At 40.0% G+C, this 20,201-nt stretch overlaps 1 protein-coding gene across 18 annotated transcripts in view; it reads right to left on the bottom strand.

The window, feature by feature from the left end:
- PPFIBP1 (PPFIA binding protein 1) overlaps positions 1-20,201 on the bottom strand; it is a 101,675-nt gene that overhangs the window by 10,673 nt on the left and 70,801 nt on the right. For 3 of the 18 annotated variants that reach the window (XM_042889416.1, XM_042889415.1, XM_042889430.1), the window contains 16 exons: positions 19,038-19,130; positions 18,443-18,535; positions 16,693-16,807; positions 15,243-15,275; positions 13,828-13,889; positions 13,356-13,440; positions 11,429-11,586; positions 10,409-10,539; positions 9,224-9,277; positions 8,058-8,118; positions 6,929-6,961; positions 5,618-5,792; positions 4,096-4,128; positions 1,734-1,875; positions 1,201-1,329; positions 400-550 (listed from right to left, as the gene is read on the bottom strand). In XM_042889416.1, the coding sequence (XP_042745350.1) occupies positions 400-550; positions 1,201-1,329; positions 1,734-1,875; positions 4,096-4,128; positions 5,618-5,792; positions 6,929-6,961; positions 8,058-8,118; positions 9,224-9,277; positions 10,409-10,539; positions 11,429-11,586; positions 13,356-13,440; positions 13,828-13,889; positions 15,243-15,275; positions 16,693-16,807; positions 18,443-18,535; positions 19,038-19,130 (1,548 nt within the window). The remainder of the gene's footprint in view (positions 1-399; positions 551-1,200; positions 1,330-1,733; positions 1,876-4,095; positions 4,129-5,617; positions 5,793-6,928; positions 6,962-8,057; positions 8,119-9,223; positions 9,278-10,408; positions 10,540-11,428; positions 11,587-13,355; positions 13,441-13,827; positions 13,890-15,242; positions 15,276-16,692; positions 16,808-18,442; positions 18,536-19,037; positions 19,131-20,201) is intronic. The other 15 variants (XM_042889417.1, XM_042889419.1, XM_042889418.1 and 12 more) reach the window with 15 other exon arrangements.

Here is a 20,201-nt window from a genome sequence, read left to right as displayed (position 1 = left end):
TTATTAGTCTGTTACGTAAGAAATAAGAATTGTTTCAGAGAGTCTCACTGAATACATCTGCCAAGTCACCAGCAAGTGCTGTATTTCTATTTGTTGAGTACCAACACCACCTCAGCACACACTCAGCTTTAGGAAACACCTGCTCACCGCAGTGGATTAAGGAATGCAGGTTCTTTAAAACTATATGAAAATATCAAACTTAGCACTCTCATATCAGAGGTTGCATATAAAAAAAGCCAAAAACACAACACAGAAATAATTTAAAATGTATCAGTATTCAGAAAAATACTTGGTTGGATTACTTTCCACTCCTACCTAGGCAGGCAAGGTTAAAAGAATTGTTTAGCTAAAAGCATTCTTTTAAGCTGAACTGAAAGTAGTGTTTCTAGTACTTCTCACCTTTTCCAGATCCTGCTGAGAGGCCTGCAGAAGGGTTTGCCCAGATAGTATCCAGTGTCTGCCGTTACTTATATAAGAGCCTAGCCCCTGGTCCTGCAGCCAGTTGCAAACTTGTTCTTTTGTCCACTTTGCAAATGGCATGTCCAGCTCACTGCAGAGGATTTTTTTAAAAAGAGACTGATAAATCCCATGCCTCAAATTTCCTGCTTTCATACCCAATAAAACAACCAAAATCTGAGCCATTCATTCATAGGTGTTTTATGGGAGCTGGGATAATCTCCAGGGAAGTACATGCATCACAATCAGGTGAGCCTTATGAGGAAGAGTGTGTCTCTACCTCTGAACAGTCAGCACCATGTTGCACTGTGCTGATCTCTTGTCACCACCACAATAAACACTATCTACTAATACTGCTGACATAATTGCCCTTACTGCCTAGAGTAGCTAAAACGCTAAAGAAAAACTGTAATGTATCGTTTTTGCTTGCAATCCCAGAAATGCAGCAGGAAACACACTGGAGGATATCTGTCACTGCCACATGAGGGCTCACGTTCCACTTCGCACAGCCTTGCAGATGCACTCAAGATTCACTCAGCAATAGGAACCTGGACTCCCACCACCAACCAGCCTCAACCCTGCCAAAATCATCTCTCAAGGGAGGAAACAGCCTGGATCCACCTGTTTCCATTCACCAGGAGAAGAGACGTTTTATTTTGGCACTGCACTCCTCCTTTTAATCCCGCACCTGACTGGAGCTGCCAGGAAGGCATGCACAGCACACTTAGCCACCGATTGTCTTACTTGCGAGACTGCCCCAGGTCTCTAGACCAGCCCAGCCGTGGCCCTGCAGTTGCTCTTGTCCCTCCTCTCTTGAACTCCGTTTCTGACATGTCATCTGGGTTGAAGGTTGTAGACTGACTTCTTTTAAGTCTGGATTAAAGAAAGGAAGCATATTAACATGTGCCTAAGGAAAAGGTATGCTTTTACCACTGTGACCACAGGCAAGATTTCCTGTGGCATTTGTAGCCCTTCCTCCACCCAACACTGACCCATCACTGGGTCCCTCAAATGCCAGCTCCCACTCTTGTGATGGTCACACCAATTGCGTCCACAACCTGCCTTGGAACAGACTACAGAGCCACAAGTTGAAAGGGAAAAAAAGGAAAGATCATTTGAGAAAAACTGCATAAAGCAGATGGAAGGGGCAGCAGTGCCCCAGCAAAGCCCACCACCTTCTTCCTCCCAGAGTCATCAGCTTGAGCAACTCCAGTGCCCGGCTGGATTCCCTGCAAGCCTGAGTTCTGCAGAATGGTACTTTCACATCTTTTGCTTACCTTCCAAATAACTTCTTGATTCCTCTGGCCTTCTTCCTGGAATCTGGAGAAGGTGGAGTCATCTGCAAGCTATCTGTTTCTTTTGGTCGAGGGGGCAAACCAGCTAGATCCAGGTGATCTGCAGATCCTTTTTCTGTTTCCGCTATTAGAAAACAAAGCTTTGTCAAGACTTACTTCTGCAGGACTGTACAGGCTCACTCCTGAACTCTGGAATGACTCTTGCTAAAATTACTGATAGCCTCCATGTTAATAAAATGAGGCAAAGAGTGATGTAAAAAAAACAAGAGAAATAAAACGTGCTTCTTGTTCATGGGCCTGACTGTAGGGGCAAGGCAAAGCCCTGCACTAGCTGACTGCCTTGCATCCAAACCAGGCAACAAATATTTGGTGAACTGATCAATGAATCAAATCCCAGGTTCACTCTATTTTGGGGACCATCTCCCAGGAATAAATCAGTCCATGGCAGGAGTTCAACCAGGAGTCCCCAGAGCACAGAAAAATAAATTATTTCCCAGTGGGCAACCTTCCTAATTACCTCCATTATCTCTGTGCTCCCTGATGAGGAAATTCCAGCAACGAATAATTCCTCCCACATTAGGAGCAGGAGGGCCCTTTCACCTTGCTGGTGGAAACAAAGCTTTCTCCTTCAAGCTGTGAAGCATTTTGTTTCTCTGCAGAGAAATATCATGAAGTCTACACTCTGAACTGCATTTTTCCTTTGAAGGGATGCACAGAGCCTACATACTACCTCCCACATGAAAAGTTTGATCTGTAGCCCTTGTTTTCTATTCACAACAAACCTAAAGGTTCCTGTCTATGAAAGTGAAATTGTGACAACACTGTTCAGTAAAAGCTGAAATAACAAAGCATAAGACTACGTAAGACCATTTAAAAAGAAAAGTAAACAAATTGCAATATCTATAAGACTACATAAGCAGAGGTGTGCCAGCAAAGTGCCAGGTAGCTGAAGAAAGTCACCATGTGGAGCTGATGATGCTTGCTGAGGAACAATGTCAACACAAGCTTATTGAGATGAAGCAGCCGTGGCAAGGCAGCCTGCAGCAGGCCGGCAGTCAGGCCTGCAGCCACTTCTACCACCTTTTCACATAGCCATGTAATAAGATGACTGTTGTGTCTTTCAAACAGACCCTCAAACTTGCAGGAGAAAACCAAACAAATCATATGAATTGAGCTAGAGCATATACTGCTGGGACACATGGTCTCAAGAGTATTTTCCCGTAGGGCAAAGTTTTAGGCGTTTAGATGGACTATGCATGAACTTGTCCCATTTTCTTTCAGTGAAAGTGAAAACCTTGTAGTGAGGGAACAAGGTCATATGCAAGATGATTTTGGGGCACTGTGGTTTGACTGCTGCGGAATAACAAGGCAATCTTGCTGGTGAGAGAGAGAAGCACATCATCAAACAAAGCCTTTGCACTTGTGGATTCTGCTTTACTTGTGTAAGAAAAAGTCCTAGCTTAGAAAAAACAATGAAAAATACATCTTTAAACAGCACCCTAAAGAGAGAATACTAGGACAAGGTGGATTAATTAGTAGCAGAGATTAGCGGGTATTGCAATGTTTGCTCCACACACCTTGCTCCCAGATGCATAACCCCTAAGAGGAGCCAACCAAGGTAAACCAAGGAAGGGCCAAGAGGACTTGTGTCTCTTTGTCAGCAAGGGCCACATGCGACTGTTGTGCCACCACACCTGCTAAACAAAGCTGAGACAGCTCTCCTTGCTAGCACCTGGCCCTGCTGCTTCTCTCTACCCTTGCCAGAACCACCCAGGGAACACTCACATCACATGAGCAGTTTTTACCATATGAATGGCTCCATTTAAATCTGTCCCAGTTATTTCTCATTCATTTACTACATAATAAACGTAGCTATTTCTCAGAACAGAACTTACTCTTTCACTCAGAATACCCCTAAATTAATTCCTGAGATATAAGCACATTCAATTCCCTGTTTCACAACCCTTCAAGCTTTCCCAGGGGGCTCTATGACATGTTATCCATATGTTATCTATGGATAACAGCACAGATGCACTCCTGGTGTTCATACACTGTTGTTTTCCCTGTTGCTGCCTTGGTCTATAAGTAATTTTGTGCTCAAAGTTACAGTAAAGGTCTCTGCAAATTAACCCGCAATCTCATTAGTAGCAGTTATCAAGAAATGGCACAGCTGACTTTTAGCAGAGGACAGATGTTGCATGAAAACTCCTTTTAGTGATGCACAAGAGTTTGATGCAGAGCTCTGGTGTCTAGCTTTTGTTTGAAAAGTGCATGGCTATAACCAGCCATTAGCAACAGCCACAGCACAGCTGCTGACACAGGCAGACATGCAGGATTACTGTACCTAAAGTAGGGGCGCTTGCACTTCGACTGCGATCTTCAGATATCCAAACAACGCACATAACCACACGCAGCACAAAGGGAGAGAACACGCAGAAGGACAAGGTAAAACATAATTCAAAACTTACATCAACAAAATACAAGACAAAAGGAAGGAGGTAAATGAGACGCATGCGTCACACACAGCAATGAATCACACAGAGATTAGGATAAACAATTCACGGCTCATCTCTCTCTTAGAAAATAAATGTTACTCTCCTTGTTGGAGAGGGTAAAGCAGCACCTCAGTCCTTGCAGTGCAGGGAGGCCACCCACTGCGACTCACACGGGCTCCTGTGAGGTGGCAAGAATCTGGGCACCAACTTTATAGGTGGATGCACTGAAATCTGGATAACAAATCATTCAAATTCACAGGAGCCTGCTCTAGACGGCTCATCTTCCAATCCTTTAGGACAGCCACAAGACCTCCATCTTGTTAGACAAATTAATCACAGGATGAAACAGGTGATTACACACAAACACAGACAAGATAAACCAAAGCAAAGAGTCTAACCCTCAGAACAGACTGCACATCTACCCCAAGTACTCTAGCAAGTTCCCATACCATATGATAAGGGAAAATAAAATAGGGGGGGGCAATGCATAATAAATGTGTGGGTATGTTGCTTCATTTGAAAAAAGATCTAGAATGGTCATTGACAAGTAAAAGCAATAGACTTTTTCTCAACATAGAAGACATTATCTGCATTTATGCTTCTGAAGGACAGAGCTGAACTCCAAACAAACTCTGTTGTGCAACAGAGCCAAAAATTGTAGATAAATGCCAATAGTTCTGATTCATGGATTCACTCGATGATTGAACTTGACGTGGAAAGAATACTGGAGCAAATCAGCTAATGCAAGTTAGGTTTCAACTGCTGGTAAAAGCAAATACTGTATTAAGCAGAACATTTTGTTCATTTCTTCACTGCGCAACTGACAAGACCAAAACAGAAAACCCTCCTACATGAGTCCAGAACTCGAAATGAGGTTAAATAACCTTACCAATATTGTTCCTGTTGTCACAATCTCTTTTGCAAGACTACATAAACAAATAAAACAAAGAGGAAGACTGAGTGCAGCTGCCTCATTTCTGTACATCAGAAAATCTTACGAAAGATAAACTGGAGATGGAGCCAAGGGAAAAGATATCCACGAATTCCACAATTGAGTTGCTGGCTAGACAGCCAGCAATTGAAAACTGCAGTAATGCATTACATGGTCTCAGGGGAGATAACACAGCACAGGTGGAAACAGACCAACTACTTTGTTACATCAGTGAGGTTCTCTGTTTTTCTGTTGCTCTTTCTTGAGTTTTTCCAACCGTTCTACCGAGAAAAACACCACCATGTCATAAACAAGATGAAGGCTGGCTTTTCAGCTTTTTAGGACAGTTACATCACTCAGAAAAATAAACCTTAATTTCCCTGTTATCAGAAACATTGCTCAACACATACATGACCTGCATCTAGGCGTACAATACCTACCTAGATTGGGGGCACTTGCGGTCCTCTTATTATTTTTTATCTTGAAAAAGCCCCGTCCAAAAGAAGATCTGGCTTTACGGGTGCCAAAACTATCCTCATCTCCTGTGATGCCATGAGAAGGAGATTTTGGAGGGAGAGTGGCAAAATTATTACCTTCCATGCGAGGTTTAACCTGCTTAAGTTAGGAAAACAAACAGTCAATACCAGGGAACTGCAAAAGACCTTTGAGGAAGATGCAAAGTGACCACTGACAGATAATCTGGAGCGTCACTGGATCTCACATGTTACTTTGAGAAAGCACTGCAGAAACCATGAAGAACAGACAAGATCTTCAGTTGAACAAGTTCAGGACTTGGGATTACTATCACTAAATTCTAAAAATAACATGCTATATGAAAGATGTTGCTCATTTTCTGCAAGTACAGCTTACATATATTAAAAAGGTAAAAATATAGACCTGTAAGGCTTTGACAACAGTGGAATCAAAGGAGGAGACAAGACCCTCATGCTGAATTGGTTCTCTGGCAAGTGCTGAACAGCCCCTTTCATCTGTCATCGCTTTGCAATTTCAGAATGATTTAACTAATTGCCTTTGCCAACTGCCCAAGCTGAAAGGAAAGTAGGCATCAAGCAAAGAGTAAAAATGACAGGAACTGAAATCTGAAACATCACATAACCAATTTAAAGTAATAGTTTCAACCTTTTTGGTTGTTTCACTGTTTCTTTAAAAAGAGAAAAATCCATTCATAATCCAAACAAGATCCTTTGGCTTTTGCTGAATGGATAGAGCATTCAGCTAACAGTGATTTCTCATGTAGGTGTTCTCTGCTCAGGTCTTCATGCAATGACTGCTGTATGCAAACTATGCCATACAGTACCATGGGGTAACTGTTCCGTAATGATAGGCTCTTGAAGAACACAGTTGTTACAGAAAACAATTTGGAAACCCAAGGGTTTTCAGAGATACTAATCAAAGGTAATTACAGAGTCAGTACAATAATTAATGGCTAGCTTTGCTAATTATCAAGTGGTAGAACATGTGAGGGAAACATTAGATGAGATGGCAACCTTATGCTCAACAAGACTGGAAGATAATCCTTGTGGGAAAAGAAAAGAATGTGTGAGACACCCTAAGCCCGATGCAGAAGTGATTGCAGCAATCATCGTATACTTCTGACTATCTTGTCTGCCTGTCTGCTATTCCCCCTTTGGAACCAAATACAGCAATTTCAGATGACTGAGCCTTCCAACATCCATGCAGCCCACGCTTCTCCACGTATACCCACAAGTGCACACACACACAAACATTACCTCTGTTGGCTTTTGTGAAGCAGTATCTCTGTCCTGTTTGGGAAAGATTAAGAAACACATTAAGAATTCACAGTTTATAGTAAGTGTTCAGTTCATCATCATTACCCTAAGTTGTTTCTTACTGAAATACCCTTCTCTGCATTCTTTTTTCCCAAAAGAAATCTCTTCAAAGCTGTACTAATTCAGATTAATTCTTACTTTTTTGAGGTCAGTGAGCTGACATGAAAATACAGTTGCTTTAGTTTACTTTGGAAAGGATTAGCTGTGTAGATAATTAGCCACCTGCAGCTCAGTCAGCTGAGGAGACCCAAACCAGGAATCAGACAAGGTAGTGGCCAAATATCCACAGACTCCATTCCTTGGCTGTTCAAACAAACCGACCTCCCCACCCCAACAACTCAAGAATTCTAGCTTTTATCATCAAGTTTTGCTCACACTTTCAATCCTATCAACATCTTTTCTAAGTTGTAAAGCACAGCTCAGCTGCTTGAATATCAGAGAATTTATGAGTTTTAACAGTCCAGGTTGTCAAAAACAAAACAAAACAAAACAAAAACAGCCACGAGAATCTCACGTAAACACCTCCTAGCAAAACCTATGTTTTTTTCATTAAATCTGCAAGATGTGACATGTCTATGATCACTGGTAACGCATGATGTGAGGAGCCCTGCTGTATGGGAACTGTTGAGTCATGGCCTGAACCACTGATTGAGTACCTGGGGAAAGGACCTGGTCAGCTCTGGGAGCACAGATGAAGGCAATTCAGCTGTGTGACCAGAAGGGGCGGAGCCTGGCTGCACCTCTCTTAGACCTCATTTAAGGGCCGACTGCCACTGGGGAAGGATCTCTCATTGGAGATCCCTCCTTAGTGGAGCTTTCTCCTCTGAACCTGGAATCTTTTGATACAGGTGAGCAATCTTCTTCCCTTCCTTTATAGCACCTTTCTATCATGCTGGTCCTTCTGTCATTGTACCTCTGCTGTAATGCCTTTCCCATCATATTCACCTGTCCAATTGCTACACCTGCTCTGGCCCTGAGGAAGGCAATAGGACATTCATAGGTTCAAAGCCCCACTGGAGATGTCATTCGCATTTCAAAGGGAGAGGGAGAAGTGAGAGCCCACACCAACCGTTTCAGATGTCTCTTTCTTCAAACTGCTCAGACTGCTGGACTTTTGCAGTGAGGAAGTCCTGAAACAACACAAAAAATGAGCTGAAAAACTCCATTAAATTTTTAAAGATAGATACACTCTCAGGAGACAGCTTTAAAAATAACAGTATGTGATGAAACATATTCAAAAACACAGACATTTTGAATGAATGCAATCAATGCACTAATCAGAGCCCACACAGTTGTAGGACACATTCTACAAATCTCCACTTCATAATTACTGATGTTAATGCTGCAGTGACTTAATGCCTACCTGGGATATTTTTGGCTTTTTATTTGAAGTAGTATATTCAGAATTACAAGCAGAAGTTACACAGGCAAAAGGAAGTGCTATAAACAGAAGCTATGAAAAACAGTATTATTAGCATCAGGCTTCTGACTAATTTAATCCTTAAAGAAGCCAAACACGCTAAGTGAATCATGGTTTAGTATTTTATCTACAGTTCTGTTTTTCATTTCAGACCAGATATCTGTCTGTTCTGATGGGACAAAGTCTAGAGTGCTGAAGTTTGAAAAGAGAGTTATCATTAAAGACTCCCCAAAGCCAGGTCTAAGTTAAGAGTAACTTCATTGAATCTCACAAAGTCATCTATCTTTATACCAGCATAAAGAGAATAAAATTTGACTTTGGGCATGTTCTCACAGCACTAAGCCACTCAAAATAAAATCAGGCTCTGAATCCTATGCTGTGTAGCAGATAAGCCCTGTTGTCTTGTGCTCCTTGCTAACAAATTGCTTTGACACATATGCACATTCAGAAATAGTCCCACTGATTTCACTGGGGAGTAAGGCTACGTGGCAGAAGTTAAAATTATGTTTTTATTGTAGTCATCTGATTGACCTTTCCACATTACCAGAAGAACAAAAACCAAACTAGGGTGCAGGTACAACAACAGTTTATGACTCAATTAGAGATGCTTAATAACATAAAATAAACTGCGAGTACTTTTGCACAAATAAAGCACTGGAAAATAACAGTTATGAGCAAAAGAACACCACCACCGTATATCATCTTGACTAGAATTAGTTAACATATTTACATGTGTCTGTGAAACATGGGTCAGGAGGTTTGAGTCAAAAGTTGCATATAAATGTTTCCCAAATATATTTGGTTGTGATACTTACACTGGACTATCACATGGCTGAGTTTCTGGAGAGGAACGTGTTGATCTTACTTCACTGTAAAAATGAAATACATGAAAAAAATAAAATATTTGGATGGGATCTCCAAATGTCTTGCTAATACAGAAACCCATGATGTTTTAAGCCTGTTTTTGTTTCAGCTGTTACTGCACTGAAACACACCAAATTTTCTCCTCTGCAGTCATAAGTCTTCCAAAAGACAAAGGTGAGCTAAAGTGGACCAGGAAAGAAAACAAACACTTAGCATGAAAATGCTGCACATTGAGATTAAATAAATGCAGAGGATACAGTATGCAGAGAGTCTGAAGCACCAAGAGGCAAAGATGACCCACTCTCTGCAGTTTAGCCACAGTGTTAGGACATTTGCTGTTGGTGCTTTGCTTGTTTTCTTCTTCAGAGTCAGGATATAAACCCTTGCCAGCAATGGCTGGAGCTGCATGAGGTTCTCATCCAGCAGGCTGTGGTATGGGGCACAGGAGCCACAGCTCAGCCCCAGCCCCAGGGTAGAGCTACACATCTACTGCCCCAGCTTCCTTGGGATTCTGCACTGACAAATTTAGCCTGGCACTGGAGTACCTCATGCAGGGTTCCTATAAGAACAATCAAAGAAATATCTTTGCAGTTCATTGTTTCAGATTCAGTGTGGTTCTTTATCTCCTTCTCTAATCTTTTCAAACGCCTCTTAGTTTCTTTCTGTACCTCTGGAAACAGCCCAAGATTAGTGCTGGACAGTTTTTTTGCTGCACTTACACCAATCCTTAGCAACTGTGGAAAATATCTGGATGCAAATTATCAGAAACACATTTGGTAGCACAGACGTTATCTCAGTCCTACATGATGTAAAACCAGATAAAAATAAAAATTCTGTGTTCTTCATTACATTAGATCAGTTTTTCTCTCCTTCTGTTCATTACTTGTGAAGCAGCTGGCATAGAATATGAGTGCTGCTACAAGCAACAACCAACACACTAATGCTTACTTACTGAAAAAGATTTAACCAATGTACTTTATGAACATAAGCTGAGTTCACTATTGCTAGTCAAGTGAATGCTACCCTGGTTTAATGGACTTGATGACTTTACAGTATGGTAATCGGCAGATTATTACTTTCATTAAATGCCAAATATTGAATTCACAATTGAAGAATATGTGGGGAAACAGTAATACCTCAAATCACTTGTAGGATCTGGTCTAGGCTGTGTTTTCACTTTCTCTGCAGCAGTTTCTGAGCTCTTGGACGTTGATGAAAAAGATGGGATTGAAATCTGCAGAATACTTTTGTGAATCTGTAAGGAATTCTAAAAAAAAATGAATATTATCCATTACATTGAAACGAGCTCAAAAGCAGCAGCCAAAAATGAAAATCGTAATAGATAAACTATGGAAAGAAGGCTCCAAAATAAAAAGAATACATATTTGCTTTCTTTCCTTTGTCACAGAGTGGAGGTTTACTACTCCAAAGATGGCACTGGAAGATAAAGCGTGAATTGCTGCACTGATAAGCTACAGCACAGGCAAAAATCTTCAAAGCCTCCAGAGCCTGCCTGCTAAACTTCTCTCCACCAGTCTCCAAGAAGAGCAGTTCACTTTTTAGGTTCGCTCCTGTTCTTGTGCTACTCACAGGATACCAAGCAGCAGCTGAATATTTAATTTAGTTAATAGTTCGTCATAGTGTGTTCAAAGTCCCTATCTTGACTCAGAGCTTTAAGAGATCTATAGTTTTACTGCTGGAAAATGTGACTGTAAAAATCAGAGATTTTTCATTTCACTGAATGTAAACATGAAACAATGATTGCAACCTTTTAAATATGACAGGATACATTAAACAAGTTCCAGCATGTTTACTTCAAGTTCTTGACAAATGAAATGTAGCTCCTAAAATAGCTATGTCTAATACAAGAAATAGTTTAGATGCATTCTCATGACAAATACAGTGATTTGTTATCTCCTGATTCCATCTGATTAAGAAAAATACATTAAACTGAACTCAAATCAAACTCCCCAGCAGGTTTCACAAGAAGTTCACATTATCCAAAAGGATAATCAAAAGGACATTATCAAAAAGAATATATTACTAAAACTGTGTGACCCAGAAAAAATCTCGAGTCTTGGTGTTTGTAACACAAGTTGAGCACAAGCAAGCTTTCAAGGAGTAATGGCACTAATAGAGGAAGAAAAAAAATACACCTCTTCATGAATATTTGTGTTAAATTCATCGTGGATTGGCGACGCTGTTACTGGGGTTGGGGATGGACTTTTTTCTGGGTCAGTCAGACTTGGTGTGTCCAATAAAACTGTGGAGATAGATCCTGAATTCAGGAAGTCTTCACTGTCACTGTCCTTGCCTGGAGGGAGAGAAGATGGAAATTTGTTTATCTGACACAATGACCCTTGCTCTTATGCAATGCAGCCTTACTTTCAGGAGAGAGTACAATAGGAGAAGGGTGCCATCAATAAATGTTGCTTCCCAATTCAACCACCACAGCACACTAGGGTTGGAGCAGGGTGGAAATATGCATCTGACAGCAAAAGCCCAACCCCTCTTCAAAACGTTCAGTGGGATCATTTTCAAAAAGCTGAATAAACTGGAGTAGTTATTTCCTGTCCCACGTCCTGGGTTTTCATATTAAGTACCTCTTTCCCTGTATTCACTAGGGAAAGACTTGGAGGGTCAAAGTCTGTGCTGAGAAAAACAACCTGCCTCTGTGGTATCTTTAAGTTACCCATTAAAAAAAAAAAAAAAAAAAAAAACCAACAAAAAACAGCCCACAGTCTAAAAGCCTAAAACCAGTTTTAAGTGACTGCATTACATTTAAAGACTGCCATAAATTAAGCACGTCTCATTTAATTAACACAGTAGCCTACATCACTTGGCATCCTCTGTGCCCACTGAACAATTTGCCACTTCTGAACTGCCTCACTACAACCTCAGGACTTAGATTTCCACACATCATAGTGTCACAGTTTTGACTCCAATAGGAGTTAACTGGTTCAAGACGAACAATGTTTTGTAAAAGGCAAGCAGAAGTCTAGCACTTATTGCCAAAGATTTGGTGCAAAAATAAGCCATGTTTGTTTACCAGATCCTTCCTTGCCCATTTGTTACCATCTATCCTTGAGGTAGAGGGCAGGTAGACTTGAGGTTTGTTTTAACATCTTCCAGACTTTGAAGGCATGGCACTGTGTGAAAAAGCAATCCCTAATTCAAAAATGCTCCTCCTTCTCCGTAACAGTAAGCACGCTGCTTTGCTCTCATGACTCATGCTCTCCCTGTGCTTCTTTTACTTTTCTTTACAGGGAGAAAGGAGAAAGAGAGGTACTGAGGGCTGTTACACTGAACTGACAATGACCACCCTCAACCTTTATAACATTTGGGGATCAGAAGCTCCTAGATCTGGAATACTCCACCAGTCTTTGAATGTATGATGTGCAATACTGCATGTTACAGTGGCTGTAACACTACATGTTACATGTGTGTGTGCAGGACAGAAGAGGTTACTAAGAAAGATGAGGAAAAGCCAGCCTGCCCTCCTGTAACAGGGAAGGAGAATTATTCTGTAGCTGCTGTATTTGGCAGCTTGTGAAGTTTCTATCACGTGCCAAAGACATGGTGTGTCAGTGCAACACAGTCTTGGCAGGTGTCCACTTTGCTACTTATATTTTTTGCAGCTCTTGGGCATTGCTATTACGGTGTGTGCAGCTGCTGTGGCAATGCTGGCTTGACTTGAAGGAACATGCCTGCTCAGTGACTGCTCTACTCAGCTTCCAATGCCTCCCAAGGAACACATGGAAGTGAAGGGAATGGTGAAATTTAACAGTTAATATAGTACCTAGCCCAGAAAAGTATTTCAAGAGGCAATGGAATGAGCACGGGAATTCATCACACTCTACAACAGTCAAATATGCAACATGACAGTAGAAAATTACTACTACCAGAGGAACCAAATGTTCAGCTGCATGGTCAGAAAAGGCAATTTACTAGTCTGCACTAGTTGAAGAACTGGCCTTTACTCTAAGAGATACCTCCAAAGGTAAGTCTAAGATTTGATGTAACGCTATCACAGTGCACCTACTATTTGAGTGAGAGTTTATAACTTCATAAACTGCACAGTACCTTTTTTACCTTGAGCCAATATCACCATGTCTTGAACTTTCTTGTATCTATTCAGAGATTGTCGAAGCTCTTCTATCTTTCGATCCTGAAACAGAAGAGAATTGTGATTATGTTTTTTTTCCTTTAGTAAATCAAAATTAATAAATACAATTACTCAATAATTGTCTGCCAAACTAAAAGTAATTGGGAGGCACGGATGGGACAGGGTGCAGAATTCTGGTGTAAATTCCAGTCTCATTGAACTTCGTGACATTGATTTGCAAGGACTCTGTGTGCATGGGAATAAATGCCCAGTTATACCCCCTCAAGAGGCTCCACAACACTTCTGACTGTAGTGATCCTTTGATTCTTACAGATTTAATTTTGTACTGAATTGTGAGAAGTTCACATATGCAGTTTGTTTGTTTGTTTTTTTAAAGAGATATAACTGAATCTAAAAAATTATTAATGCAAAAAATAATGGCTTTGTTACCTTTTCTTCATTTGCTGCCATAAGAGATTCTACCGCCTTCTTCATTTTCTGTACCTCTATATCTAAAAACACAACACAGTTACATAAGCCAAGTTAAATGAGACAGTGTAAGGAAATAAGAAAAAAAAAACCCAACAACCCTAGAATCAACTCAGTAGTATCTGAAGGTAAATTTACAAATTAAAGCAAAATACAAGCCACTTACAGTCTGTGTTAGATGGAAATATGTGGACTACTTTTCTCCAAAACCTTTTTTTCTGACTTTAACCTAGGAAATGACCAGGTTCATGAAATTACCTTACCTACTCCTCAGTTTCAAGAAAAATGAAAGTCAAGAGTACAATTACTGTTTGAATATCACTCTGTTCTTCATGTGATCTAATAACCATAAAACAAGAGGTCCAAAATACAAAATACTACAACTGGAGCACAACAACGTACATCCTCATTACAACAGTCAACAAACACCCAAGTGGCATCTCAAAAACTCACTATACAAAGCAACAGGATTAACAAACATGACAAAGAAAGCATTGTGCAGTGGTGTTTAGTCGTAATTCAGTATGGATGTAAAAATGAGGATGGCACAAAGAAATGATGCAAGTATTTGCTATAACAAGCAGTCATGCTAGAATACATACTGTAGTTCAGACTTGAAAGAGGTCCCTAATACAGAGATCGTGGTTCATCAGAGTTTCATCTGTAATCCTTATTTATGAGGAAACAGAACATAAATGTCTCCATGTATTTTTAACAGTCTATGTGGTTTGAATTTGGAGGTGTTCTGGACTACAGAAATGTAAGAATTGAAATGATCTCAATTTCTAAATCTAAAAATCTATCTTGCCTAAATGAAATAAACTTGAAACATCATTACAAACATTTGGAGGTGGGCAAATGCACAGGCAAGAAAGCATTTTAACCTCCTCAAATTCCTTTGGAAAAAAAACAATCAAAAACCCACAGTGGGAAGAACACCCTCCTCCTTAATGAAAAACAAGCTACCTTTCCAGATAAAAGCCATTTAGGTATGTTGGGTAATACTGCAACTGATACAGTTCCAACGATTTTCACTAAGTTATGCTTACAGCAAATCTGGACTACTGGAATGTAATTGCATTTCACTAGGAGGCAACCGTTTTCTTTGTGTGTGCATTTTCAGGCAAAAAATCTGTGCACTCTACTTTGAAGCAGAATTTTGTGATTCTCCATGAAATCAAATCTTTGTCTATTAGCTTTTCTTCTGAAAACTTTGTATTTCAAGTGTGATATACAGTAAAATTTGAGAATATGGACAGGTAAGCGTAACTAAGGGTTACAGATGACACAACCTAAGAGTGCTTGTTAAAGCAGTTTCACAATCACATGCAGTAAGCTCTTCTGGAATGCTTGTGGAAAGACATCAGAAACCTTACTTTTATCTTTGAGCTTCTTTTTACAATTTTCATCTGTGCAGAAAAGTCCATTGGATTTGAAATTAGCACGAAGGTTACAAAATTAAATAAACTTAACAAAACATTGCTACTTAAGGAGTAACTGTTCCTCACATAGTGTTGCAGAAGCAAACAGTTCATGTTTTGCACTGTACTCTCATTGCTGATTTTCCAAATGACTCAAATGGTCTCCCTGCTGATATATGTCTACCTATCTCAAGGATATTTGATTATTGATATTATTGATATTGATTATTATTGATATTGATTTGATTCCACCTGTTAAAAAACAGGTGGTAACAATGTCTCAGAAAAAGCTTACATCAATAGTTACTCCTAAGCTAACATCATGTGAAAGCCAGAAAAGTTATAATGTACAAAAATTTGTTCAGAAAGCACAATCCATGGTTCATCATGGCAGAAGATCCCTCTGCTGAGCTATACTGAAAACCGACCTACAGGTGAGAACCAAAGGGTAATGAAGGTTCAATGTATACAGCAGCCCCCAAGAAAGAAAAGCTCCATTTAGGTAGTAAAAAAACCAATAAAGCAAGACCTTGTTTACAATTAAATATTTTAAAAACAGAATTTTATTAAGTAAAATTTGACAACCTACACACAGCTTTTTCTACCTCAGGTCAGAAATGAACAATCAATCCCTTGAAGCTGGATTTAAAATCTAGGACAATCATTTGTGAGATATGTTCAGAAATGAAATTTCAGCAAGTGAAAAACTGGAAATTTTTTTTTAAGGCCTTAAAGAAAGTTTTCTATTTTCAAATGAAGATCCTGAAATTGAGTTTCCTCCAAATAAATACCAATTGTGCTTTTTCTTTGCAAGCAAATAAAAGTAGTATTTGACATTACATTTCAGAGCTAATTCAGGTTTAGTTAGGATTTAGAATTAACCAGTAGGCAAACCCAGAACCAATCCTCAATCCTTCTTAGGGCTGGGGCCACACTGAATATGAGTAAATCATACTTAGGTTTGCAGGATGGCTTTTCCTCTTCCTTAACAGTAAGGGGTGTATAAGCAAAGCCCAGACACAAACACTGTGGAAGATATATTGAGGAGGGAACTTCTTAGCATAAGCTTTCTAGAAAACAGGTTGAAATCAGTTCAAGGCTTTCTTTGCCAACATAAACTGTGTATTTTGAGGCACGATGCAAAAGCCTCATGAAGTAGTAACTAGGGATTACCAGGATAAGTTCAGTGTTGATCAAGAACCTATTCCAATGGTAGGTTCAGCAGCAGCACTGTGAATACTCACTAAATGTGGTAAAAGAAGTAAACTAGAAAGAGAAAGTGCATGAAAGTTGAGGATTTTATCTGTTATTTGCAGTTCACACCCAGAAGCACTACCTCCAATGAAGGGACTGAGGAGGACATGTTGCCTCTGCACAGTCCTAAGAGAGCCTTCCATGTTCTTACCTCTGTCCAGTATTTCAATTCCTTCTCCTTTCAGCTTGCATACCAATTTTTCTTGCAACCTTTTTACCTCAGCTTCCTTCTGCTCCAGTTTCTCTTTCAAAGCTGATAGCTCATCCTGTAACAGACACAGAATCACTCAGTGACAGTTTCTATGCACATCTGAGATGTTTTCAAAAATCAATTGTATGAAGCACAGTGAACAGCTCTTCAGACAGTGGAAGTGACTAAGGGCTCTAAAATTTACCCTAGCTGAGGGGACACTCTGCCTCTGAGTATCACAACAGACCACTGAGTTCTCAAGGGGGCAAAACCAGAGGACCAATGGACAAAAGTGTCAGTCTCATGAATTTATCTGAAAAAAAAGATTTTACATCTAAATTAAAGAAGAAAGCATAAAGCAAAAAAGCAGTTTTCTTACTTGTTTAAACTTGCACAGACAGAAAAATTTCAAGTGATGAGGCTGACAGCTAAAATTTACAGTACTTATTTTGATTTTTATAGAACATTGTGCAGGTTCAAAGTCGGACAATTATGGAGTTGTTCTCATGGAACAGGCTGAGGACAGTTTCAGAAACAATCACTGCTTGTACTCACAAATTGACTGTAATGCCATCAAACACAAACACATACTGAAAAGCAGTTCAGACAAAAACATGGTACCTCTGCCACAGTTTAGATTTGCTGATATAGCATTGGGAAAGAAGGCTTAGAGTTGAGTTTCATGGGAACAAGACAGATGGTGTTTTGGGGGAGTTGGGGTATATTAGAGAAATGCTGTCAAATTATAACTTATATCTAACCATCTGCACCCAGCAAGAGGCTGGCATGGATCCACGCATGTAGCTTTTTAAAATTTGAGTCAAATCCTATCCAGCTTAGTAAAATGTTTCCCTGATGTCCGAAGATATCTTGTGCAACAGCATCATCAAGACAGGAACCCCTAGAGCAAAGGTACCCAACACTAAAAATTTAATTTGCTCCATTTGTAAACAAAACAAGCCTCAATTTTGGCATTTATAGCTCCTACGTAAGTGTTAAATTCTTTAAGGAACAAATCAATTAGAATACTGTGATGGCTTAGATTTTTCATGAGCTTCCCTCAAACAATCTATTACAAATATGCATGGAAGTGATATTTGTAACCCAAACAATGGCCCAAACAATTCTCCAGTGCTTCAAGTTGGTACTGATTTTGATGGGATTTCTGACAGTGTAAAACCTGTGCTTCTCCAAAACAAGACCCTTTCTCAGTCATATGAAAGCTGTGGTAAATCAAGGGGAACTGGAGTTACCTGTAGTTGTTGATGCTATGTTATCTTTCCTCCATTAGAAACATGATATGAAACTAACATCTGGGAGAGGGGACAGTGAAAGAGAATCACTGTTTTCTAGCTAGAAATGAATAAATGCTCTCTTTAAAAAAGTGAGGAAAAGTTCATTTTGAATATTGGAAGTAAATTACAGAAGCTGCTTTCCCTTGGAAGAGGAATGAACTTAATCCAAGCTTAATTAAACTACGAATAACCCATGCAAAGTTCATGACACTAAAATCCTCTCCCATTTGATACAAAAGCTTATAAATCATATCTACACTAAGAGCCTTGCAATCTAATGAGAAAGGGAGGACTGCATATCAACACACAGCAATCAATGAAGAACAGAGCATGACAGCACAATGCAAGACAGACCATAAAATGGTGGAACATGAAGGATTCGAAACAGGCCAAATGTTACCCATAAACTACTACACCTTTAGCATCTGGCATTTTTGCTCCATCCGCTGCTTTTCATACTGCATCTGACCCACTTTGATTTTCATGCTAGAAAGTTTGGCCATTAAAGACTGGTAACAGAGATAGAAGAGTGAGAGAAAACTAAAGACAGAAAAGAGACAGCTAAATGGCAAAGAGAAGTCAGAAACTTACAGGAACAAAAAAAGTGCTACAGTCAGTTAGGGGAATGTTTTCAGGAGTGGCTGATTTTCAGCACATTTAGGAAAAAAGAAACACTCAGCTTTGATCTCACCCATGGCACATGCCTTATGCACCACAACTGGTATTGACCTACGAGTGAATCAAGGGTCTAACCAATAAAATACGGTTACTGACCAGCTGTGTGGTGAGTTATCCTTTATAAAAAACAATGTCTGGATCTGAAAACCATGACATTTGGAAATAATCCCTTTTTACGTATTGTTTGAGTTTCTAAGTGAGCACCATGAAACTCCTAGGCCTGAGCACGCTCAGAATTTTGCAAGGTGCAGGCAAGGACTGGGGAAAAACAGGAAGAAGTTCTAAAACTTGTGACTTGCACCCATCTCTGCACCTTCCCCTCACCTCACTTACTTTGGTTGTTTTAAGCTTTTTCTCGTACTGTAGTCTTTCATTGTCCATTTCTCCTACTCTTAATCGTAATTCATTTATCTCCTGGATCAAGTCCTGAGTGAAAGAGAAAACAAGACCAGAAACAAGAGGAAAAATCAGTAAATAGAGTGACAGTTGACAAGGCATGCTTTGATGAGACCGTAAAAACAAAACAGCAGAGACCTACCACATTTGGACATTAACTGTGAGCATTCTCTTCCTGCAGAGGTTAACTGAATGCTAAGGTTGCGTCCCACCAATGGACAAAGTCATCTTTCCCCCAAATTCCCCATCCTCCAGATCAGGAAACAGAGTAGGAAGCCTGTGCAACAGGCAGGACAGAGTGTTTTTCCATACAAGACAGAGAATAAGAGCTACAGTTTTTGGGGAAAATCACCCCCTCTGCTCTGAAGGGGAGCACATTACCAGAAAGCTGTGGTTTTTGCACATCTTCAAGACATCCAGCAAGCTTCTGTTTCACATTTATTGCACCGATCTTTCATTTATGCATGGATCTCAGATAAGTGTTACACTTGCAAGTTAAAAAATTAAAAATAAAAATCCATTCCTGAACAGCTAATGTAGTGCCTTATCACTAGGAAACTCTTCAGAAGAGAAGATTAACTCTTTGGGCACCCTATAAAACAGAAGTAGACTCAAACTGCCGCATAATGGTTTCTACACTACCAGGAGTTGTGTGGGTCCCTGGTAATACCTTCCCACCCCCATTCCATATTTTCCTAACTTAGAAACCTCTGGTTATACATGCATAATGAATCCGATAGCAACCAAGCAGAACCTGTATTTCCTTAGCACAGTCCAAGCTCTTTTACCACAACTACAATGAAAACATAGATCATTTGAGGATGGTAATAACAATTACTGCTAGTAATGTACGGGCAAAATTAAATTGCATGAGTTTCAATAGGGCCAAGAGTCAGGTCCTGCAATTTGGTCACAACAACTGCAGGCAACCCTACAGGCTTGAGGAGGAGTGGCTGGAAAGCTGCCTGATAGAAAGAGACCTTGGCGTACTGATGGACAGTCAGCTGAATGCGAGCCAGCAGTGTGCCCAGAAGGCCAATGGCATCCTGGATTGTATGAGGAATGGTGTGGTGAGTGGGACTAGGGAAGTCATCCTGCCCC

Source organism: Lagopus leucura, unplaced genomic scaffold (genome assembly GCF_019238085.1).
Source record: "Lagopus leucura isolate 7727_CA_CO unplaced genomic scaffold, USGS_WTPT01 Super-Scaffold_100159, whole genome shotgun sequence".
NCBI classification, from domain to species: Eukaryota; Metazoa; Chordata; class Aves; order Galliformes; family Phasianidae; genus Lagopus; species Lagopus leucura.
The sequence above is the reverse complement of the archived record's forward strand: the minus strand, read 5'-3'. Positions and strand labels throughout refer to the sequence as shown.